Source organism: Petromyzon marinus, chromosome 2 (genome assembly GCF_048934315.1).
Source record: "Petromyzon marinus isolate PM22_M1 ecotype Great Lakes invasive population chromosome 2, UKy_Petmar_22M1.pri1.0, whole genome shotgun sequence".
Lineage (NCBI taxonomy): Eukaryota > Metazoa > Chordata > Hyperoartia > Petromyzontiformes > Petromyzontidae > Petromyzon > Petromyzon marinus.
In genome coordinates, this window is record NC_133668.1 from 15716953 (window position 1) to 15743129 (window position 26177).

The following is a 26177-nucleotide window of genomic DNA, read 5'->3' on the forward strand; positions in this document are numbered from 1 at the left end:
GCCCTCGTCTTCATGTTATAATATCCTTCATCAGAACATCCCCGCGTCTTCATGTTATAATATCCTTCATCAGACCATGCCCTCGTCTTCATGTTATAATATCCTTCATCATACCATGCCCTCGTCTTCATGTTATAATATTCCTCATCAGACCATGCCCTCGTCTTCATGTTATAATATTCCTCATCAGACCATGCCCTCGTCTTCATGTTATAATATCCCTCATCAGACCATCCCGCGTCTTCATGTTATAATATCCTTCATCAGACCATGCCCTCGTCTTCATGTTATAATATCCTTCATCAGACCATGCCCTAGTCTTCATGTTATAATATCCTTCATCAGACCATGCCCTTGTCTTCATGTTATAATATCCTTCATCAGACCATGCCCTAGTCTTCATGTTATAATATCCTTCATCAGACGATGCCCTCGTCTTCATGTTATAATATCCTTCATCAGAGCATCCCTCGTCGTCATGTTATAATATCCTTCATCAGACCATGCCCTTGTCTTCATGCTATAATATCCTTCATCAGAGCATCCCTCGTCGTCATGTTATAATATCCTTCATCAGACCATGCCCTTGTCTTCATGTTATAATATCCTTCATCAGACCATGCCCTCGTCTTCATGTTATAATATCCTTCATCAAACCATCCCCTCGTTGAATGTGTTCAATCCAGTTCTACTTTCCCCTCCTGATGACTTCCGTTATCATTCTTATTTAGTTGATGCCATCTGGTAAATGTGTTATAAATATACGCATGCGGACCGTGTAAGAGGGGAAACAATAAAACTTTTTGAAAAGATTTTGAATTGTGCCTGACACTGTATTTGAATTTAGTTGCCCCCAGTATTTTGTATGATTGGCATATAAATACAGGGCTTCACCACAGGCCTACTATTAGGTTGGTACAACTTTTGATTGCATTACGTTTTCCTACTCTCAAAACTTCATCTCTAGAATATGCGGAACTCTACATGGTGTGTACTTACAGACACGCGCCTATCTACTGTACAATTTTTCACGCATGAAGTTAATGGACTCTAGATTCGGCTCCAATGTTATAGCCAAAGTAAGCTGAGATTTCTAAACCGTGCCAGGAATGTTGAATTGTTCCAAATTAAATCTGGTGTTTTTTTTCTTCTGCGTGTGAACAACCAGTGCATATGGTTTAGCAGGGGAACGTGTGTGTGTGGCGTGTGAATGGGTCTGCTTACTTTGTAAAGTGCAGGGAGAGGGGACACTGTTTGCCTTGGCCTCCTAACTTTGCTTTTACAGCAGACACATACACTGCTCTTTGTCACTACCAGGTTGCTTTGGCCTTAAAGAGAAGGAAGGCGTTGGAGCAATTGGTGTGAGTTTGGATGTGATAACAAAAAAATACTGAATAATGGACTTGGTCAAATAGCCTAAGTAGGGTCCTTCTGACAGCCTCGAGACCCAGTTGACGGTTTCCTTGATACATGTCCATTTTCAGCCTTTTTGTTAATCCACGACCGGCCTTCCCACGCCGTGCAGGCCATAGAGGTTTTTTGACCATACGTTGTCATGCTGGTCAGTGTGGGTTGGCGAAGGTGGGGGCGCATACACGGAGGAGCACATAAAGTACACCAGTGGACTTTCTTGCGGTGCCCTCTCTCTGCCCACCACATAGTACCAGAGCCGCCTATGACAACCTGCCGTCCGTGGCGGTCGCCCATCAAGGCGCTGTCCAGGCTCAGCTTTGCTTAGCTTCTGAGATCTCACGACAATCGGGCACTTGCTGGGTGATCTGGTCATGGACTCCCTTGACGCATGAAGGATTCACAAAGACATAACATTATAAGCACAGCAAAAAAAAAAACTTTACGACAAAATAGTCAATCAAAGGTGCGGATTTTTTTAATTTTATACAGCTGAAGGCTTCAATAATAATAAACGTTTGATAACTGGAAGTACAGTGCTGCTAAATCATTCAAAATCCATGTGTGAGAGAGAGTTAATGTGTGAGAGAGTTAATGCATCAAATAATTCTGACTCCTCACCTGCCCGCAGTCACAGCAGAGGCAGATTGGCAGCAATACATTGTTTTTTTTCCATGAGAAAATTAATAAACTGGATACACACACACACACGAGCACTTTGATATGAGGCAAAAAAAGGCTTTTCAGTGTAAGATTATTTGCTTTTGCAATATTCCACTGTTCTGCTGTGTTTTTAAAAAAAAACTGTAATGCTTCAGGAATTATAGCCTTTTTTGGATGTGGGGCAGTAATGCATAATTCTGAAATATGTCTGGAAAAGCAATAAATGTGTCTCCATGCCAATAACAAGGCTTGCTGCAGGCATGGTAATGTACAAATCTACATATGGGCATGGCGGTCCTGTGGTCCGTGGAGAACGAAACTACCGCTCCTTTGGTTCGGACCAACAGCTGTCAATGTGTCACTCTGCGACACAGGCTGCCCCGCCGTTCCCTCTGGGATTTCCTGCGCCATGCAAGCGGCACCTGGAAGAGGCCCGTTTGCTGAAACATAGCATCGCGTAGAATTTAATTCTTCTCGGATTTCCTCCCCCCCCCCCCCAGCACTAATCCATCCTGCTGTCACGCTGCGACATAGCGATTGTTTGCATCTGCATTACTGACTGGCTTGCTCCTCTGGTGTGAAAGTCGTGACTGGTTTGTCAGTTATCGCGCAAGGTTAATTAAAGACGCAACAATGATGAACCGTCACCGACAAAATCAGCTCCCGCACAAAGCCATTACTCAAATGATGACCAAAAAACACTACAGAATTATCTCCTGCTGCGGTGATAAAGTGTTTAATTATACAGCAGCAATCATGAAGGGAGCTCTCAAACTTGAACTTGAACCAAAATGTTAAGCTTTGCTGCATACTTGTGAAGCTGGGATTGCTTTTACTATACTTTATTTCAAAAAGACGCTTTGTTCAGTTTTCGTTCACGACAGCACAGCTTATATTCAAGTGTGGAGGTTTAATGAATTTGGCTTTTTACGTCAACAAACTGTTCATTTTCTTAAACCAAAAGCACATTCCTATTGTAGTCATTAACATGGCCTCATAACAGATTTTTTTTGTGTTAATAGGCTTCGTACTTTGGAACGTACGAGGCAGCGTTAATGATGATGATGATTGCAGCGAGATGTTTCTGTCTGTTACTAAAAATAAACTAAATCGGAAAAACAAGTCTCAACGCTCCTTTTGTGTTGGCACGCTGCAACGTGAACTTGGTATCGTTTGTCCCCTTGCTGTGCATATCAACTGCCTAACAAGCGCAGCCATCCCGTGTTGTGCCTGTTACACCATTGTGCACGTGCTATAGGGGTTAAACAATAGGTGAGAGCGCATGAATATTAATGTGTCGTTAAACCCGCCACCACCCGACACAGCCAATTAGTAAGGTTTGTCACGTAAATAGAACAGGCCAAATCGTTAGCAGTACAGCACAAGAACAATCTGAGTACGACGTTTCGCCAGTAATTACAACTAGCTTCAGCGGGCGACAGCCAGATTTGTGGAGAAGTCTTCCTGTTTCGCTTCTTAAATAGAGCGTGTAGATTTGATGACAACGCTTGTGTGCTCCTCTTGCGCGAAATGCGGGGGGGATTAATGAATGCATATAAATGACATTGGGTATCCATTGCGGTGTGGGTTATTTATATGTTAATCAACGAACATCATGCATGCGCATTAATCAAGCCTATTGTTCTTGTACTTCCTGTCGATTGTGTGTACTAAAATAGCCGTAACAACGGTAATCCCTATTGAAGTATGGTGACCTGTATCGGCATGCATTTATTATTTGATGATTCTCTTCCAAGCAGCACTAAGCCTGTAGCTATCCGAACAGTTAAAATTATTTTGATTTCTCTCAATTTCGGTTATATTCTCTAATTTGTCTTGGCCAGTTGTAACTAGTTTTGCACGTAACTTTAACATCATCAAAATCAATTGAGTGTCTTTGTTGGCAGGCGTGTTCTGCCACTGCCGACAGTTGTATTTGGGAGTATTTAATGTTCCTTTGGTGTTCTTTTAGTCTCGTGCTGATCATTCGTCCTGTCTGCCCAACATAGCATTTGCCACAAGAGCAATTAATTTGGTACACACCTTCTGTTGATAGCTTCGGTAATACATCTTTAGTACCAGATATTAATTTCTGTATTTTATGTACCGTGCCAAATCTGACTCAGATGTTTGTTTTTCCAAAAATCTAGCTAGTTTATCAGTTACTCCTGCAATGTACGGTATTTTAATAGTTTTAATTACTTGGGCAGTTTCAACACTCGTATTATTTGATTTGGTTTTGGCATTCAGTGCCCTGTTGATGTGTGCATCATTGTAACAATTGCAGCGCTCCTTTAACATGTTAATTTCACTTCTCAGACTATGACCATCTGACACTTTCTTAGCCCGATGTATGAGCATCTTGATGAGAGAGGATTTCTGTGTGGGGTGATGTGACTCTGCATTCTGATAAGCGTCAGTGTGATTTTTATTTCGGCACACGCTGTGTGTTATTTTACCATTTTGACCGCTCCCGAGAAGAATATCCATAAATGGGAGAGTTCTGTTAGCTTCCATTTCCATGGTGAACTGGATGGACGGGTTTTGCGAGTTGAGATTGATTTATAAATTTGTTAAGTGTATCTTTTCCGTATGGCCAGACCACCAATGTGTCATCCACGTATCTAAACCAAGCAGAGGGTTTTAGTGTGCTTGTAGCTATTGCTTTTGCTTCAAAATCTTCCATGTACAAATTCGCAATCACGGGAGACAAATGAGAGCCCATTGCTGCTCCTTCCTTTTCTTTATAGAATCACCTTTCCACAAGAAATAGGTGTTCTTTAGACAGTGGTCAGCAAGTCTTGAAATATATTTGGCTAAACCTGTTTTCGTTACCAGAACCCTCCTGAACAGAGAGATCACATCAAAACTTACGAGAATATCATTAGAGTTAAGCTTAATATATTGAATTATATTTACGAGATGTTCAGTGTTTTTAATGAATGAAGAGGTCCTACCGATGAAGGGCTGTATTTGGTTCATTACTTATTGTGCTAATTTGTATGTTGCAGAGCCTATTGTACTAACTATGGGTCTTAATGGGACATCAGGTTTGTGAATCTTTGGTAGCCTATAAAGTCTTGGTGGTTTTGACGTCCTTTGTTTGATCAGGTAACGCTCCTCCTTGGAAATTGACGACTTGGCAATTATTGCCATTAAACAAAGAGTTCAAAGAATGGAAGGTTAAGCGCATTTGCAACTGCATCCATGTAACTTAGTTGTTAAATATAACAGCCACTAGCATTAGATTACATTGTGTAACAATTAATTTGATCTTTTTTTGTTCCTGGGTAGTAAGTGTTATTTCCTAATTGCTTATGCGTCAAAAGTACAGAACATGGCTATTATTCCCCACAACCTTTGCTTTTGTGACCAGGACAATGATATTTTGAAATTGACCTATTTTCCAGAACATTCCAGATAGATTCAGTGCTGACTAAACTTGGAGTAACTTCTAGAACATTTTAGAACTTTCCAGTAATATGAAGAGTAGTATAAATACAGTGGCCTTAAGCCCACCAGTTCAGCTTAGTTCCAGCTGCCTAAGTGGATACATATCTGCATTTTCTGAGATGGCATCAAGAGGCTGCAAGCATCCGGCAGATGCATTTTGCTATGTCTGCGGCCAATTTATCAAGACAAGAGCAAAAAAGTACTCTGTACAAAGCGAGGAAGATGTTGTAGATCCAGATGACAATTTCAGAGGTGGAGAGCTGAGGAGAGAAACCCATACTACCCCAACCAAAAATACCTCAACGACTTGATCAGAGATCTTGGTCTCACCAAGTGCAATGCCGAGCTTTTAACGTCTCGGCTCAAGCAGTGGAACTTGTTGGATGAAAGTGTGCAAGTCGCAGATCAGAGGAAGCATCATCAACCTTTTTGCAGCTTCTTCACCCATCAAGATTGGCTCTGCTTCTGCCACAATGTGACCAGTCTGTTAGAGGCAATCGGAATCGCCTGTAACCAGAATGAGTGGCGCCTCTTCATTGACAGCTCATCCAGGAGCCTCAACGCCGTGCTGCTCCATAATGGTAACAAGTACCCGTCTCTTCCCCTGGCTCACTTAGTGCACCACAAAGAGGATTACAACAGCATCAAGACCTTGCTGGATGCCTTGAAGTATTATGAGTATGACTGGGAGGTCATCGGAGACAACAAAATGGTGGCATTCCTGATGGGTCTCCAAGGCGGTTTTACCAAGTTTCCCTGCTATCTTTGCCTTTGGGACAGCAGGGGCACCAAGGCGCACTACCACAGGCGGGACTGGCCACAGCTGACCGAGTTCTCTGTGAGGAGGAACAATGTCAAGTGGGAGCCACTGGTGGACCCCAGGAAGGTGCTGATGCTACCACTACACATCAAATTGAGCCTTATGAAACAATTTGTCAGACCTGTAGATAAGGAGTCAGCAGCCTTCAGGCACCTTCAATACTTCTTCCCTAAGCTGTCTGAGGCAAAGGTCAAAGCCGGTGTCTTCGTTGGACCACATATAAAGAAGATCCTGGAGTGCAATGAATTCCCCAAGAAGCTCACTAGTAAGTAGAAAGCGGCTTGGAACTGCTTTGTCGCAGTGGTTTGTGGCTTCCTGGGCAATCACAAGGTCGAAAACTATGTGGAACTGGTTGAGACTTTGGTGAAGAACTACGGCACAATGGGCAAAAGGATGTCCCTCAAACGCCATATCCTTGATGCTCATCTTGATAAATTCAAGGAGAACATGGGAGCGTACTCGGAGGAGCAAGACGAGCGCTTCCACCACGATATACTGGACCTTGAACGCCGCTACCAAGGACAGTATAACGAGAATATAATGGGAGACTTTATGTGAACGAAAAGTCTCAAATTCGCCCATTTTCTAATTGAAAATAGGTAAATTTCAAAATATCAATGTCCTGGTCAAAAAAGCAAAGTTTGTGGGGAATAATAGCCATTTTCTATACTTTTTAGGCATAAGCAATTAGGAAATAATACTCACTATCCAGGAACAAAAATTGTGTTACACTTATTATATTAACAGGTCTATTCATACTCATTTGGATGGATGGAGCGATGGTGCAGTGGTTAGCACGCTGTGCTGCTACAAACAACCCATTGGCCTGAGTTTGAATCCGGGGCACGGCCAACATCGGTAGCGAATGGTATCTGAGCCAACCCTGGCCATCCATTTCACCAACTCGCACTCACCAGTGTGGTGAATTATGGTCACAAAACTTCCATCTTAGAAAGGCCTGGGGAGGCCTCCATTCATAAGCAGGTGAACAGTGGGCTGAGTGATTGTAAATTGTACCAACATGTAGTGCAGTATCTCATTCGCAGGCTTTTTTTACTACATTCCCTGGGTGCTGTATGTTACCTCTAGCTGAGCTGTGCGCATGTGACACCCCACTCGCTGTCACCTACAGATGGGCGGCCACATGCGAGTGTACGGGGGCAGCAAACCTCAGACGGCAGCCACGAGCCCTGCGTTCGCCACGCACTGGGGGGCCGAGCCCCCCGGCTGGAGCCGCTTCGCCTTGGCTCGAAGCCCCCGGATCTACCCGGCACCCTACTACCACCCGGCTCCACACGCCGGATACAGCTATGCTGCGGTGCACCATGCCATACCGGTACGTGACGCGACGAGGCTTGGGCAGCAGCATGGGTCACGTTCTCCACTCTGAAACAACGCGGAAATGCACAGTTTAAGTGGCGATGATGCACACCTCAAACCCGCTGCTTTGGAGGTGGGGTTCGTGGATCACTGAGAGGTCATCGTGTGTGAGATACATAACCCTGCCGGAATATGAGCTGGCCTGTAGATGGCAGTACAGTGAGTGGGTTGCTCGCCTGTGTGTGTGTGATTGAGTGTTGGCTGCCTGTGTGCATGCACATTATTCAGGAATTCCAGTTAAGAGGATGAAAAATTGGGGGGAAAAATCCCATTTCAGGAGGTTCCTGAAGAAGACCCTTGAGACCCAACGAGATCTCCATGGATAAAGGATCAACTGAACGATAATGAGAGAAGTTTATGTCTGGAGCATGGGCGTGCGACCTGTTATACCATTTCAAATATAGCAGTTGGTCAGTATTGAATTAATTAATGAAAAGCTTGTATTTGACAGCCTCGCATAAAGTCATCAAGTGATAGCATTGCGGAAATCACTCGGAAATCAGGCAAAGGAGCACACCATCAGCAACCCATTACATCCCAAGATGGATAAAATGGAGATAAATAGAATCCAGGTGGTATGAAGATAGAAACAGACACTGTGCCAGGGTTTGAAACCGGTGGCGGTCACAAGGTACAAGTCTGGACCAACAAGCGATTGGTTCTAGATCAGTTCCCCTTGGTATGCCGTTTTATCCTGGTCACCATCACCTCCACTGTTTTCGGACACTTGCCATGGCGAGCGGCAAATCCAACACGGCGTCCTGTCACACAGTTATGATTACAATTGAATAATTTCAATAAATTACAGCCATTTTCTGTTTGACATTTATTGCACGGTGGGTCTCTTGTAATTGCATGTTACTGGATATAAAAAAAACATTTGCCGCTAATTGAGTAAACAATCCAGTAGGAATTTGAGGCTATTACTCATACATCAATGAGCACAATCACTGTCATCAGCGGCAAACAAGCTAATGTTCCGCCAGTGTACTTTTTAGTGCTTCACGCTGAAAACTCCATTAACTACAATAGTTATTTCGAAACAAAATCAGTTCTTTTGGACAATTAATTGCTTCAACTCCAGGAAATAATCGGCACCCAGAGGGTGAAGGCCTCCAGCAGTTAATGGAAGAGAGTGGTTACAGTGATTTCCCTAATAAGGAATTTTAATTAACTTTTTTTGTAACGTGTCTTTTTTCACGATTCTTATTTTGGCAGCCTATCACGACCGAACGTGAGTGTATTCAGACAGCGCTCGTGAAGACGCTGGTGCCATTTTGGATAATCGCTCACATTGAATTGGATAATTAGAGAGCAGAAACGAGGCAATGTGTGTCGCGGAGTGGTGCCCTGTAGGATGTTCACAGCTTGCCCTTCCTATCCCTTAACAAGGGCAGCAGTAACTAAAACCCACTGCGCGCAAACTGCACAGTTAGTTAAGTCAAAGCTGTGCCGCAAAACAGATTAAAAAAAGCCTCCGCATTTGCATTGGCCACAAGTGATGTGCGCTCTCAATTTTAATGCCGATTCATCTCGAATAACACAATACACAATGAGAGCGCATCTCCTCCTCTGTTTGCTTTATCATAAGGCAGCTGTTAAACGCGTGCGAGTTCGCAGCCCCGATGATGAATACAAGTCAATGCAAACTCGTAACTTTATCCGCGGTAAGCTGCCGGTGACCACACAACAACTAAGTTGTAGTTTTTTTCTGCAATTAAATCACTCCTTTTGTGGTTATTAGACCGGCCGTGTCCAAAGCGTATGCTGTGACGAGTGACCAGCGGCTGCCTCGAACCACGTCGGCTCAGAGGAGGCGCGCGATCCTTCACCGGCTCTGCCGTGTATTCACCCCTTAGCCATTCTACTGTCAATCGCAGATCACTCAACCCGTTGACTGTGTTTCACACTCAATCAAAACAAACGTTTAAAAACCACACGTGACTGCTGAAGGACCTGGCGCGTGTCAAAAAGCACTGTCGGCGCTGCATCCGCACAGTGTCACGGTATTTGAGCGCGGCTGAAAAATGAAAACACGGCTGCAGGCTTCCGAAAGAGATTTGCTGCGGCTCGCAATAAAACCAGCCCGGGCCGCGACCTTGCCATGACTGAGGACGGCGTGGATGCCACACGCGGCCACATGTGGAAACAAACGCGCCGTGAAGACCATCAAAATGTCACCGCCACCAAAAGCGTAAATGGGGTCAGCGTGCGTGTGGTCTCCAGCACAAGAGTGTAATATTTTGACATCGTGTCAGGAGATTTGCTTTCGCGCTGCCGGATCCAGTGGCTTCTCTGCATATAAGGTCAGGCTGCCAGGGTTCACGATTTGCTGACCCCGTGCTTTTAACAGTTAACTAGATTTTTCCCCCCCCCCACCCCCGTTCTTCTGTCGGTCATACATTACCACTACAATAACCCAGAAATGTGTGTAACGCGCGTGACGTCACTCCACGTGCCGCACCACCAACCACCCCCCCCGTAATTGATAATAAAATAATCATGAGCGGGTTTTTTTTTACACTCACGCGAAAGGTCGGGTGGAAAGATTTTTTTCGCAAAGTCGCTTCAAATGCAGTGCTACAGTGAAATTCATCGTAGTGTTTGATGACCGTAGTTTCGTGCAAGATTCACTGCCATTAAATTTACACAAGCGTCACAATTTGTACTCTGCTAGATTTTTTTCGTAAATATTACAGCTTCCGTCCTAGGGACGGACAAAAGGCTAGTGTAGGATAATGCTGCATTAAAAAAAAAAATCCACAAAGAAGAGACAATTTGTGATTATTTTTGTCATGATGTTGCGAAATATAAAATAAAATAAAAACATCAATCCCCTCTTAGGTGCGATGGTGTACATACACAGAAACTGAGCTGCTCCCTCAGACACTGTAGCGATGAAGCCCAGCAATTCAGTTCCTTTTTTTAATCTCGCAAATAACATCACGCAAGAAGAGTTCATTATATTGTGCAGTTGAATTCACAGGATCCACGGTGTACATAAATGGCCCATTTAAAACTATTATTTTTGGTGATGTTATCCAAATCAAATTCATTGCTCGGTCCATGAAACGTTTACATTCGCATTAATTTTGATTCACAACGTTTTTGTCACCAATATCAGTTTTACATGGACCCAAGTATTGTCGTGTTTGTTGTGGTCACACTGAGTTATGCCTCATTTCCAAAATGTATTCCCTGGTGTGGGATACATACGGAAATGGACTGATTGTAGTTTACAATAAAAAAAAGCTCCATTGTATAAAATATATATTTGTACACTATGTATTTGTACATGGGGGAATAGTGGTTCTGCTGTTTTGCGCATTGTTACATGAACCTGATTCAATGCTCAGTCACGGCTAACATCAGTGGTCAGTGATATCCAGAACGGGCACTAAGTCCCTTCACCAACCGGCACTGATAAGGGTGGGAAAGTATGGTCAAATAGCCGTGAACTTAATTTTATTTACAAACGGCTGTCAATTATAATTTATATATTTGCATATATATTTGTTTATTTATTACATACATATATATCCATGTAGTTGATGCTGTGGCAGAATACTCTATCTACAATCAGCGACTTGTGAGTTCAAATTCTGGTTGGCAGTCGACTCAGCCCATCATTCAGTTACGGTCAATACATTAAAAACGGGAGTTAATGTCCTAGGGGTAGACTGGTCCTTAGCATAGAAATGTGGACATTCACATCACTGCTATTACAGGTTCATAGTCAGAGATAAAGATTTTGTGATGCTTAATTCATAAGACAGCACTGTCCAAACCATTTATCCAACTACAAAGTGAGTACCTGTATAGGCAGACTATTGTTTTTAACACTCATCACACGTGAGCAGCTACACCATGGGACCTTTCTTGCCAGTATCAAAGTGTAAGAATAGGTTTTCACCCTTTCTGGCAATGAAACAGGCGGTTGAACATCTTAACACCTCTTGTTGTGGCTTGTTCGCAAGGAGGCGGTGGAATGGACCTTCACCGACACACTTGCTGAGCGAGCCACTCTTGATGATCGAGCGCAGTTGCCCTTTAAGTCCTCAGCACTCTGGTGCTTTCTTGCTGACAAGTTTCGAGTTGAGGGAAAACAGAGCACCAATGAATGCACAGCACCTCCGATTAGCGCGGTTGGCTCTGTAAACCCTATTCTTATCGTCATCATCACACTTTTTGAAAGAACTTTTTTAAGAAGAGCCGTGTTACTGAAGTGTTTACACGTCCATTGTGAAAAAGGTGCTTTGTTGACGTTATCACTGCGTGAAAATTATCAGGCCTGAAGTGGATCACTTTTAACCTTGTGTTTTGGTGCGAAATAAACAGGATGTGGCTATAAACATGACCCGAGCAATGCCAATGATCAAAATAAAAAAAAGGTTGGATTCCACTTCCCTTAGCGTGTGATGCGAATACCATGAAGGATTGAAGGCCTAGGGCGTTCCTTGGCACGGAAGGTAACCGGAATGAAAGAATGGAAGTGAGAGCTTAAACCGTAATTCTTGCCTTTTACGCTTGGTGAAAAGAGATAATGACATGTTCACCCCGGGCTGCATCAGCATAACTTCCCCACCAGGCACCCCCCCCCCCCGCCACCACCACCGCGCCCCCATCTCTTCTCTCCGCTGATACAAGCTTTCGCATGCAAGGTATTTCTCCGCCCAGCGAGGTGAGGAGTAAATGGGAGAGAGAAAGCTGAGTTCACTTTTCTCGAGGGTGGCGGTGGTGGTGTGCCGCCGGGGGATGGGCGTTGTGGTGATGATGCGAGAGTCGTGTGCAGCAGACCACGAAAAAAAATTGGAATGAAGGCCAAGAGGGTATTAAAGTATCTGACGGCTGATGGGATGTGGCGTTTGCAAGCGATGGGGTTGGAATGGACTCTCACCTACACACTTGCTAATCGAGCCACTCTTGATGATCGAGAGCAGTGGCTTTTAAATCCTCAGAACTCTGGTACTTTCTTGCGGACAAGTTTCGAGTTGAGGGAAAACAGAGCACCAATGAATGCACAGCACCTCCGATTAGCGCGGTTGGCTACGTACGGTGCGAAAGAAGTTCAACGTATATACATTCACGTGTAATTTAAGTGAACGTTTGCGAGTTTCCATGTGTGTGTTGTTCATGTGTGTGTTGTTCATGTGTGCCGGGCGAGTGATGCCGCAGAAGTCAGCGCACCACGCTATGAACCGGCCGAACTGAGTTTGATTTCCGGCCACGGCTAACTTGAGTAGCGAGTGGTATCTAAATTGGTTCTGGGCCTACCGTGGGTTAACTTGGGTTTAACTAAGTACCTGGTGCGTACCAAAGCATAAGTGCTGGGGGAGGTAAGGATGGTCGGGTATGGTGTTGGCAATATCCCCCCACCGCCTCCCTCACTGTGCCAGTACTAATAATTGCCAATGGCACGTGCCCCTTTGTCTTTTATAAGATAACTGTTTTGGGGATCTATGTGCTTTGTCTATTATGCATGATATTAGAACTACTGTAAAACAGAGTGTACACGGTCGCTGGTGATTATTCTTATTTAACATCTCTTATTTGCCCTGTTTATTTTTTACGTGGAACTGTAAAATATAAATATGTAGTGGATTCAACTGAGTCGCAGACGCACTTCTTGGAGGCAACACATATTTATTAACACCAACACATACCACAAAGGGGTTACTGCCCCTTTACCAGACAACCTGTGGTGGTGGACCACCAGGCTAACTACGCTAGTTACTGGGAGTAGCTACAACGGACAGGACCCTGGCTTGGGTCCTCGTCCATGTGTTGGTGACTTCTTCTTGGACGCAGAACGTAGATCGTAGATCTTCAGATGACAACAGCAACGCTGAACCCCGGTCTCTGTGGGGACCCGTTTTATATGCTCATGGGTGGTGGCTGGCCCTGTCCTTGGCCACGACCACCTTCGAGAAGGCTCTTGTCGTTTCTCGACCCTTCCCGTAGGATCTCACCCTGATACGTAAGCACCCCTAGCCTGGGGGGAGGGGGGGGGTCACGTATAGTCACCTAGTCACCTGAGGCCCCTGTGTAGATCTTACTTGTCACGTGCCTTCCAGGGTCAACCAGAGTGCCATTGCCTAGGGTAACCTCATCCCATGGCTGACACTCTCACACTCCCTCCTGTAGGAGTCAGCACTGCACGCCACGCGTGGTGCCACTGTGCTATCCCAGCGCTCACCGAGCCCCCTCTAGGGCTGGTACGGCACCCACCTACGGGGTGTCCACGCTGACAATGCATCGCGTGCCGTGCCTCGCTAGAGCCAGCATTACTCAGCGACATTCACGATGTCGCTACACACGTGATGCCCGCGATTTGAGTACATCGCACGCCGTGCCCCTCTAGGGCCGGCACCACACAGTGACATCCGCGATGTCACTACAAATAGATTACATTGTTTAGATAACGAAGAAATAAAGGACACTTCTCAAAAGAAAATCTGAATCTTTTCTGGTTTGTGGTGTTTGCATTATACTGTGACTGCTCCTGTATTTAAGCTGTTCTTTGGGAGACCAGGAGCTTGATGGATATAGGCGCTTTAGACCACAACATTGTGTTTGGGGTACACAAGAGGCCAGCAGTGTAATTTGGGAAGAGCATAGGGTTCGGTTGGTAGACACTTTGCATTGTAACATCCCTCTGAAAACTGCTAATAGGTGTTGCTGCCGATATCCCGTATGCCTGCTACGTTGACATCTGGAAGGACAGAGCTCACCTTCGTGCCTTTGGTGGCAAACCTTTGATATGTCCTCACCTTTCTCTGAGCCTCCCTGCTGTATCTTTTTCTCCGAACGGGACTTGTATCAAAAGTAGCAACTCCCAGCAATGAATGAAAAAAAAGATCCCTGGCGAATTGTTAGTTTGCTGTATCCTTTGGGCTTGGCCTCTTTGCTCTTTTGCCGGGAACTTTTAATTGCTGCTTGCGTAAGCAATGTGGTGGTTCCGTGTAGATTACCACATAGCTCTTGTTTTAATTTGTACAACTTGCATGCATTTCCTTTTCGCCTTTTGCCGTGCTCAGTCAGTGCTAATTGAGCCATACGTAGTGCCATTTTAATTGCCCCCTCGGGGTTGGAGAGTGGACAACCACAGTGCCACCACCGCCGTCGCTCAGGGCCGAATGTGCGCAGGCGTGCAGGCAGTGCCAAAAAGGCCGCCTTCTGCATCCTCCCTCGGCTGCTCTCCTTTGCACGATGGACATGCGCACAAAGTTAAAGAGCCTCACTTAAGGCCGGCCAGTGAGCTCTCTCACTCTCTGCCGTATGCTGAGAACATTATGTATTTGGTACGCTATCATGATAATTTGAGAGCATAACATATTCATTTTTTTAAGACAATCGGAATTTTCCACGCGTATGAGCGGAGATTGTCACCACCAACGTACGAGCAGATACATGCAGGAGTAGGCCTGCTATCGGGGCCATTTCACGTTTTCACATTGCTCATTTATTTGCTTCGACACGAGTTTGACGAGGAAGTTGAGGAAAACAATGTCCTTCATCGCCAGAACGTTTCAGTTTGGTTTTCAGTTTTTAAGGGGGCCTGCAGAATCTCACATTTGACTGTTCAATGCTACACAGTAGCTAAATTTCATGATTATTTGACAGGTGTAGCATTTATCATCATTCATCATCAGCCACTTCTGGATGAAGGCCTCCCCGAACCATCACCATCTCATTATCCTGCGATGAAATGATCCACCCAGCATGCACACACGAGCTGATTTCATCGCTCCATCTCTCGGTGGATGTGCTCTTGGACGTATTATTAGATGTTATGTTATTGATATGTTTATTTTATAAAAATTTTAACCTATCTACGTGACTTTACCGAAAGACCCAAACAATATGAATTTCTGCAGTCACGAAAGCTTTAAGTCAAGATTTAACCGCCTCTACGGGGAGGGTTTCCACGTAACTCTGAGATCTTTTAACAAACTTCGAGACAGGAAGACTCATCTGATCGAGTCACTCACATTTCTGAAGAGATGCCGCGACACTAAGGTAATACCGATCTCCTTTACACTGACATCTGCTGCTGTCACATCTTCTAATGCTAAACGAATCTTGTTCAGGGCAGGCTTGGCCCTGATCTCAGAGAGAATTAGATTGCTCCGAATTGAACTAGATCATGTGGACAAGACACTCTTGAAATTACACGTAACATTGACAGAAATTGTCTACATTCGATTGGGAACATGTAGATAACATGACTGCCTCGTCAGCCGCGACAATGGCAGCTAAATGTAAAGATAACCTGATTTACAAGTTCAACCTCCTTTCCAAGAATAAGCCAGATTCACACGTTAAAAAGTTTGACATTTACAAGATTGTTATTAATCTGAGTAATAGTCCAATTTCCGACGGCCTAAAATCGGTTCTGGCTAAAGGGTTGAACTTCGCAGTCACCCCTAAACACATCCCAGTGGATGATATCATTGCCCAGGTCGATGTAGTCTTTAAGGGTTTGGGACACATCGGTGCAGATGTAGCAAGATCGAAAATTGCTGCAAACTTCAAAAACGCTAAGACACCAATCAGCAACATCAGTAAGGATGAGGGTTTTGAGCTATCTCAATTAAAAAAGAGGGATGATATCGTCATCCTCTCAGCCGACAAAGGCAGTCATCATGGACAAAACCGCATACAATAACAACATTCAGGACCTAGTTAATGATGGCAGCTATACAAAAATTTAAAGAGATCCCACCAACAGCCTCGTTATAAAAAAACAACAGTATGATCACTGATTCCGCTTCATTAATTGAACAAACCAAGCGGTTTTCCTTAAAACCTTCTGCTGCTAGACCACCCAGATTTTATGGCTTACCAAAAATCCATGAAGAAGGTACACCACTCCGTCCTATCGTCTTCACCATTAGCTCACCCACTACAAACTGGCCTGATTTATCTCTGAGACCTTGCATCCATTTACTGGTAAGACCACCTCAGCTGTACTTAACTCAGCTCACTTGGTATCGTTAATTAAGGACATCTCACTATCTCCAGGTGATTTGCTCGTTAGTTTCGATGTGGTCTCTTTGTTTACCAAAGTTCCTGTGCCCGACACCATTGTAATCATTGAAGATTTGGTCGAACAATGATTGAATCCTGATGTACTAGCCCTGGTGAGACACTGCCTCACCAATACATACTTCACCTGGAATGGAACATTCTACAAACAAGTTGAAGGTACCCCAATGGGTTCTCCCTTGTCTCCGGTTGTAGCCAATGTTTTCATGGAAAATTTTGAGACAGACGCCATCCAGTCATCCACTCTATGTCCTTCCTTGTGGAAGAGGTACGGAGATGACACGTTGGTCATCTGGCCACATGGCCTACCAGCTCTGGACAAATTCCTCAACCACATCAATTCCATACACCCAGCCATCAAATTAACCATGGAGATGTTAAAGGATGGCAAGCTACCATTCTTGGATGTTCTAATCGAAAAGAGACCAGATGGCTCAATGGGCCACTCTGTCTACAGGAAAGAAATCCCATACTGATGCCTACCTAAAACCTGACTCCCACCACCATCCATCCAGAAGAATTCCCTCATCAAAACTCTACACCATAGAGCTCGATGTATCTCCGACCATCATCACCTCGCCAGTGAACTGAAACACGTGCACCAAGCTCTCAAGACGAATGGATATTCAGACTACACAATCCATAAGGCTATCACCCCAACCGTTGGGAAAGAACCATCTGAGGACCCAATCAAAACCATCACCTTGCCATACATAGCAGGGGCCACCAAAAAGATTTCCAAAATCATGAGCAAACACAAGATCCAGGTTTGATTTAACACAGTGCATAAAATTCGTGATCTGATCCCATCTGTGAAGGATAAGATCCCTGATGCAATACACCAGCGTCTACAAACTAAGCTGTGTCTGTAGCAGTAGTTACATTGGGGAAACTAAGCGACATGTCTTGGACCGTGTTCGTGAGCATAATGGAGATTTGAAACACGGGAGGACCAACACTTCAGCCGTGGCTAATCATTGTTTTAATGCGGTTGGCTCACACGAAATAGATTTTTTTCTAAGACGAAGGTACTTTGCGAGCCCACTGGCTATCAACAAAGATTCGTTCATGAAGCCATCCATATATACAGCCACAATTTCAACCGAGAGGATGGGTACAAACTCAGCAAACATTGGAAGGATATCATCAACCAGTTTAATTCATAATAAAAATATATATATTTTTATTATTTTATTGTTTCCCTTCTACGTGACTTTTACCGAAAGAACCAAGAATATGAATCACAGGTAGTTATGAATTAAACTGGTTGATGACATATTTTTATTATTTTATTGTTTCCCTTCTACGTGACTTTACCGAAAGAACCAAGAATATGAATCACAGATAGTTATGAATTAAACTGGTTGATGACATATTTTTATTATTGTATTGTTTCCCTTCTAAGTGGTGACTTTACCAAAAGAACCAAGAATATGAATCCCGGTAGTCACGAAAGCTTTAAATAAAAACTATCTGTGCTGTTTCCATCTTGTCATCTTCCGATGTTAGTTTTATTTGACTAAAGATGGGACAAGCAATTCCAGTTCCTGCGGTGTCGCCCCTGCATTGGGCTTACCACAAGTTGTTAATTACATGCGTCTACCCTATTAACATAGCCATCTCCGCTTGTTTTGCCTTTAGTGGGTTCTCCCCTTTTTTCCACCTGATGACGGTCGCTTATGTTGCGATCGAAACGTCGTAGTTTTTATTTTATTATTATTTTAACCTATCCACGTGACTTTACCCAAAGACCCAAAAAATATGATATTACTAAACTTAAGAAATAAACATGTGCCCATGTTTAGCTGCCATGGGCATAATCTAAGCAACGGTTTATGATATTCAGCTTATGGGTTGAATGTAGCACGTGAAGCAACAATAAAAGCAAGGTATATTTTTTTGGTCTTCCAAATTTCTGCTCAAATTTGCCTAATTGTTTTTTTCTCTCCAGCGAAGGAAAAACGCAGCAATTGCTATTTTTGTTTTACATAACCTGGCTCGTTATTTCTCAAGATCGCTGAAGCTACAAGAGTTTAATTACCGTGTGAGTGGAGAAGCGGCGAGGAACGCGCTTTCATTGTCACACTTAGCCTCTGCCACGCTACTTTTTTCAGTAAATTTACCACATTTCACAAATCACAAAGGATGCCATTGCATTAACCTTGCAGTGCAGATGCATAACAATGACCTTTTATCTCACGAAGCGTAATAATCCATGTGCCAACTAATCTAATCACCAAGCATTTGTGGTTCATCACCACTTAGTGCTGATTAGAGTAATTTCAACAATATTCTGTACTTATGTAGTTTTAAATTACCTACTAAATTGGCTACGTGCATGCCTTTCCCTCATGCACTAAGAGGTGTGAAAAACCCTTCGCTACAAATTTGCATAATTTAGGCATGAAGTTGGAGAGAAACGTATGTGATTGAAGCTGTACCAGTGGGGAGGCAGCGCGAGAAGCACTCATCCATTTATAAGTACAATCATTACTCCTCTTCCAAACGCAATCTGACGTGTGCACCTTTTCATTTTGCGCCGAAGGTGCACGTCGAGCGAGATAAGGGTGAATAGGCGTCTTTGTCCAACCCCTTTTGAGCATTAGCAGATAAAGACGGCCACAGTGACAGGCCTGACAGTTCCAGTCAGCCATTTCCATTTGCAGTCAAGTTCCTACACGTGCGCCCTTCTTGGGTTACAAAGTGGCAGGAAGTAGTGCTTAGCTTGAGGGCCAAGGTTTACGCTCGCCTCTTTTGATTCATTAGTTACTGCAGGTAATCTGATTTTTCTGCACTTGACGGATTGCTGCTGTGCTGTGCTTTATGCCATCCTTCAGGACCAACTTTCAGCGGCTTTCGAAATCCATTGATTTGTTTTTTTGTGTTTTATTCCTCGTGACCGTGCTCGTGATAACTCTTTGATCAAATATGAAGTGTAGCGATTTATGTTTGTAACCCGCAGAGACTTGTCCATGGACCATCGGGCTACTTTTATATTCTCTTTTTTCCACACCGGCAATTTGCAACAAAATCCCTTCACCGCACCGCTCCCGTGAAAACTCGTCGTACGGTCAGGCAACACGCGAGCATCTCACGTCAGTTGCATTGCGCGAACGTTGCTAAGCCACTCCGCCAAAGCACGTGCAAAGGAATTTTGATCGTCCCTTTCCCCAAGACACCTAAACATCGCACACCAACTCCATCGGCTCTTCGCCGCAGGGAAGTTTGCCAATGTCTAAGTTTGTCAACGCCAAAGCCCGGCTCACCGTGGATTCATCAGGGATACAAATGCAAGCTGTTGGCGGTGAAAAGGCATGGGCGAGATTCAGTGTGCAATGTATTGGCGAGCGTACATTTGTGTTCATTGAGTATTAATTAATAAAAGCAAAGCGTGTCCTTGCCCAAACAAGCCAGGGACATAACTAATATCCATTGGTGCTTCTGAATCTGGTGGAAATTCCATAGTGCTATGGCAGGAACAAATTACATATGTTATCATTCTATTTACCTTTGATTTGGATTTGAATTCGGTACCTTCAGGTGGCGGATTCACTGATTCGGCCTCAGCACCATTGCATGAATTCAGAGAAGTCTCGGTTAGTCTCAAGACTAATTTTTATTAGGGCCCCACATTTGGATCTTTGATTTATGACTTATTATTTTGCATGTGGGAGGAAGTTGGATAACCAAAGAAAGTAACGTATATGTAATTGTGATAGACACCAAAGGCTTTGTTGCCTCTGGCCAAAGAATTACCGAAAAGTTGTTGTATTCCGAGCATGCCATCCTTTTTCCTTCAAGCCGAGCCTTTGTGGGAGAGGTGGGGGGGGGAGGAGGGATTGGCACCATTGAGTCTTCCGCCATCGTCTTAGCAAGCTGCTTTGCATGGGCGTTGTAATTAGCACCAGGCACAGTCACACGTTACCTTATTAGTGTGGTTAGCCACTTCTGGTGTCAGTGAAGCAGTGTCTTCCTATGTACAAATATTGTACGAGTTATATATGAAAATAACAATTAAAATTTGTTAATTAGTCGGAGGATGCAGTGGCGCATTTGGTTCATGTGCTGCTCTCTGAACCTAGCAATTTGAATTTGCTTCCTGGCTAACATCAGTGGTGGGTGATGTTATCCGGAACAGTCTTGGTTGCCCCCACCTTCACCGACCCACGCTCACCAGCGCAGTGAAGTACGGTTATACAAGCTCCACGGCCATTAAGGCATGGGGAGGCCTTCATACAGCTTTAAATTGACAATTGGCTGTTCTTTATTTAAATAATTACTAGATAAGAAGCATAATATGCCAACTACATATTTGCTCTACCTGCTCACTTGTGCTGGGGTAGCGAGATGGTAACTACCTGGTCTGGTATACAGGAGGAGGTCGTGAGTTCAATCCTGAAACTTGTCTGTTTCAGACAAGTTATGGTCGAAACGTCGTGAGAATTTTTACTGTTTTATATATATTATTATTTTATTGTTTCCCTTCAACGTGACTTTACCGAAAGAGCTAAGAATATGAATTACTGCAGTCACGAAAGCTTTAAATCTAAATTTGTCTGTTTGGAGTTTGCGCGTCTCTCTCCCCCCGGTCGCGTGGATTTTTCTCCGGATCCTCCCGTTTTCCCCTCCACATTTAGAAACCTGCGTTTAGAATATTTGGCTGCTATAAATTTCCACATGGTAAGCCACTTCATTGGACTATCATTTGTGGCCAGGTCGCTTCTGTTTAAAGAGCGATATATAGCTCAGTGGGTCTTACCTGGTTAAATAAAAAAGGAGTTTAGTTTTTAGATTCGTTCACTTGTTTTAAGAGCTTGCTGCCTTCATCAGCGTGGGGGACCTGTGCTGGTGGTAGTGCTCGTGCTCAGCCCTTGTCACTCTCATCGTTAACAACCACTGCATCGAAGCTGAAATATATTTATAGTTACAAGTTATTGGTTTAGTCTGTGGCGCATTTTCACAGCTGAGATTGACACAGAAGACAGATGACTGTGACTTGTCTCTGACTGTAAGTCACAAGCCATGTTCCTGGTTACGTGCATTGTAAGCTGAGACACGTCGACTCTCCTGCGAGGTTATGCCAACATTCATTTGCCATACGTGCTTGTGATTGTAGTCGGCGCACGTTGCATTATTGCCGTGCCCAAATCACCCGGGATGCGCCCGATCTTGTGAAATCTCAGCAGCTAAGCAGGGTAAAGCCTGAAGAGGAACACACCACACGGTATGACAGGTTGTTATAGTCTGTGGGGAAACGTGGTTGGGGGGCAGAGGGCAGTACAGCAAATTCCATTGCTGTACTATACTTCGATGCTCTCACGTTCCACGCCGTCTACCAGCCCCGAGGTAAAGTACGGTCAAACATCCCCCAATACTCAGACAAGTGAGGGGATGCAATGCGCTCATCCTGAAGTGGATTGTGTACGCGTTGCATTAATGCTCGTATGTGCCACACGTGCAACTGGTGTTCCTTTAGGTCGGTAACAGACTGCCTGATTGAAGATGTAATTGATCATGCTCAGTGCAATATATTCACTTAAAAGTTTCCTGGCGTACATCCCCTGGTTTTCTGATGAATAAGGATTCAGAGTAAATTGTTACAAAGTGGCCCACACGTGTTAAGAATTAATCGAATAAAAATATAGGGTGTGCTACAAACTCACCAATGGATAAAATATATCTTCGTCCCGCTAATGAATTGGGAGTTAGTGCAGCGTGGCTGGCAGAAGGCACATGCCCTAGCCAGCCGGTCAAACATTATTGAGGGAATGGGATTAACAATCACGGCAACAAAATGCAGGAAGGCTGCAACTGGAATGCATTAACCGTGCCATTGTTGCGGGAGATGGATTGTGAATTTAATTAGTGAAGTCTTCTCAGAGCCCACATGCTGTATGAGAGCGCTGTCCGGGGAGTGGCTCTGGTCACACCGTTGTCGCTGTGCGGCCTCCAATGTCAATTGCCACACTGCAATAAAACGTCATTGTGGCATTTATAAGGTCTCGACAAGCGCAGTGTTCCTGTTCTATGGGTGGCCACTGTCAACGCGAGGTCATTTATGAAGTGCGGTACAGTATGCGTGTTTCACATCGTAAGTTAATTAATAAAAATATGTATAAACTTACACCTGTCAGTTGTATTAAATTGAGTACTGTACTATGCATTGTGTAGAAAGTAGCAATGCGTGTATGCATGTACAAGGTAGGTGCATCGTGTGATGAACTGGGTAAGTGGGGTTGTGGTTAAGGGTGCTCATTCTGCATTCAAAATGCCATGAGTTAAAATCGCGGTTGAAGTTTGACCCAATCCATCATGCTTTCTGGGTCAGTAATATAAGTACCATTTTGTGGGATTTAGCAGTGTGTACCGGATTAATTGCACTTGTGGCAAATGCTATGTTGAGCAAACAGGGCGGTTGATCAGCACGAGACTAAAAGAACACTAAATAAATATTTTTTAATACTCCCAAATACAACTGTCGCCAATGGCAGAATACGCGTGCCAACAAGGACACAATTGATTTTGATAATGTTGAAGTTACGTGCAAAACTAGTTACAACTGGCCAAGGCTAATTATAGAATCTATCGAAATTGAGAGAAAAAAATAATATTAACCGTTCGGATAGCTACAGACTTAATGCTGCTTGGAAGCTAATCATCAAGTAATACAATGTTTAAATGGATGCCTATACAGGTCACCATACTTCAACAGGGATTACCGCTGTTACGGCTATTTTAGTACACACAATCGACGAGAAGTACAAGAACAATAGGCTTGATTAATGTGCATGCATAATGTTCGTTGATTAACATATAAATAACCCACACGGCAATGGATACCCATAGTCATTTATATGCATTCATTAATCCCCCCCGCCGCATTTCGCGCAATAAGAGCACACACGTGACGTCATTACATCTACCCCTCGATTTAAGGAACGAAAGAGGAGGATTTCTCCACAAATCTGTCTGTCGCCTGATGAAGCTAGTTGTAATTACTGCCGAAACGTCGTACTCAGATACCGACTATAATCACCCAGGGATGTCCTTAACGCTCGTGACGTCACTCCACATCGAACAGCCCCCCTCATTAATAATCATGAAGAGGTGACGTCCTCCAAATGGACACCCCCCCCCCATTCATAATAATTAGCGGGTGACGTCACTCCACATGGGGGGGGGGGCGAGGCGCCTCCTCCCCCCTCCTCGGCGTCAACTTACAACCCTCACTACAAAGGCAGAACCCTCACGTCACGTGATCTCCGTAACGCTGTTGAGACATCAAAGTAAAAAGGACGTCGTGATGAACAAGGGATTATAACCTTTCAATGAAAGAGGTCTGTGTCACCGCGCCCTTACAAATTGCACACGCATTGATGCAATGAATATATCACGTCGCGGTCTGATTTTCGCTTGCAAGTTTCAGATTTACTGCAATGGACGGGCAAAAGGCTAGTTGTAAATGTTTTGGCTTGGCTCTCCAACACACCGGTGTGCTGTACTAGTAACGAATTGGGCACGTTCTGTTTACGTGACAACCCTTACTAGTTGGCTGTGTCGGGTGGTGGCGGGTTTAACGACACATTTATATATTTACGCGATCTAACCCCCAAAAAACTGTATGATAGTTAAATGTCCCATAATTCAACTGTATTTATTATTCTATTTCATTGAACCTAAAGTTTTTTTTTTAAACGTGACACCTTGAAGGTACTTCAAATAATATTTCAGTTGATAACTAAAAAAATATGTGTTAAGTGCATTTATTCTCTTCATCTATTAATTTGCCAACAAAGACATCCGTTGACACGATTTACAACCGTGTCTTATTACACGGACGTAAACCACTGCAAAAAAATGGCCCCCTTTCTGATTAAAATGCGACCGAAAGGTTGAGCAAACCCCCCCCCCCCTGCCACAGCCATAAAGCATTTCCTACCCAAATGTTTCCATTAAAGCACGCCCCGAAAAGTTTGACATATGCTCTGAAAGTCTGACCACGGTACCCTGTTAAAGCAGAGCCTCCGAGCGGCGGCCGCGAGTTTGTGAGCCGTTTGATTTAAAGGCGCTCGTCGACGTAGATCAAAGCGAGTTTACGCTGCGCTGTTCGGAGGGCTTGCTCCTTGTGCGCGTTCGCCACCGCCGGCCAGCTCCTGCTGCCGAGTTCCCAGCCGAGGGCCATGAGGCATTCGAGAAAATGATGCCCTGAAAATGCAATATCTCTGGAATGTTAAGGCAGTCGTGTTTTTTCAGGATGGGAGGAGGAGGAGGGGGGGGATTTTAAATTATATTGACGTTGGCGTTGCAGAGCAGTAACTTGAACCTATTGGATTTTGTACAGTTCAGTCTGTAGACCATCCATCACAATGGGTCTGGCCACAGAGGGCAGCACTCGGCATGCGTGAAAAGAAAAGCAGTGGGGGTTTTGGTATTTGTCAATTGGCAAACATTCAAATACATTCTTCGGTCAGAAGATATTTTAATAGATTGAGAAAGAAACACTCCATTTAGTATTCTTTTGGTGAGAATATTCTGAGAGGGGTGTGTGAAGAACACCATATTATTTCTGTGATGTATTGTTTACATTTGTTGACGTTTAGCAACGCATTGTCTCATACACTGTTGCTGTCATATCATACTGTCTTCTGGCATTGGGAAATATAATTTCCACAATTGGCTTCGGGCCCATCCGTGGATATTAGTGCTGCGCTTTGCTTTTTAAGCAAGGAAATATTCTACTTTGTTTGAAAATGAAGCCATCTATAAGCCTAGCATTAGGCTGGTGGAGAATGTTTTACTATCGCCGTAAACGTTCATGTCCCTGCCCCTGTGTCTATTTGAAGCAAAAAGTAAACAATTCTTCTAGGTTCTCATTCCATTTCCAGTCCTGAGCCAGTGACAAGCAAACTGCAGGTAGGTTGGGGGTTTGACTCAACCTGTTGACTCAACATTTGTACTCAAAATAAGTATCACTTTATGGCAAAGTCAACAGTGGTTGTCCTATGGATAGACTTTTCCCTGCCAAAGAATGTCGAATTTCCAGCATTGGGCTCAGGGCTTTAAACGGGAGATGAGCAACACCACAATGCTCATAAAAAATAACTTTGACTTTTGAGGGTTTTTTTTAATAACCACTGTTGACGTCTCACAAAGTGGTACTGTACTTGTTTTTTGAAGTTGGAGGGATGGTCAGCTGAGTTGACCTTCTACCGGGATTTGAACTTATGACCTTCTGATTGTAAGTCTGGCATTCCGCCACTATACCTATAAATTATTTCTTATTTTGTTGGCATGACTTTCCTGTGGTTGTTATGCTCAGCTAACAGGCAAATATTTTGTTGCCCTAAACTAAATATTTTCTATCTCCTGAAATGAATTTTGTAAGTATTCTTGTGTAAAGGAA

At 44.0% G+C, this 26177-nt stretch overlaps 1 protein-coding gene across 4 annotated transcripts in view; it reads left to right on the forward strand.

The window, feature by feature from the left end:
- Positions 1 to 26177, forward strand: part of LOC116946166 (RNA-binding motif, single-stranded-interacting protein 1-like) — a 311540-nt gene that overhangs the window by 54418 nt on the left and 230945 nt on the right. For all 4 annotated transcript variants that reach the window (XM_032961097.2, XM_032961107.2, XM_032961116.2 and 1 more), the window contains one exon: positions 7479 to 7682. In XM_032961097.2, coding sequence (XP_032816988.2) covers positions 7479 to 7682 — 204 coding nt within the window. The remainder of the gene's footprint in view (positions 1 to 7478; positions 7683 to 26177) is intronic.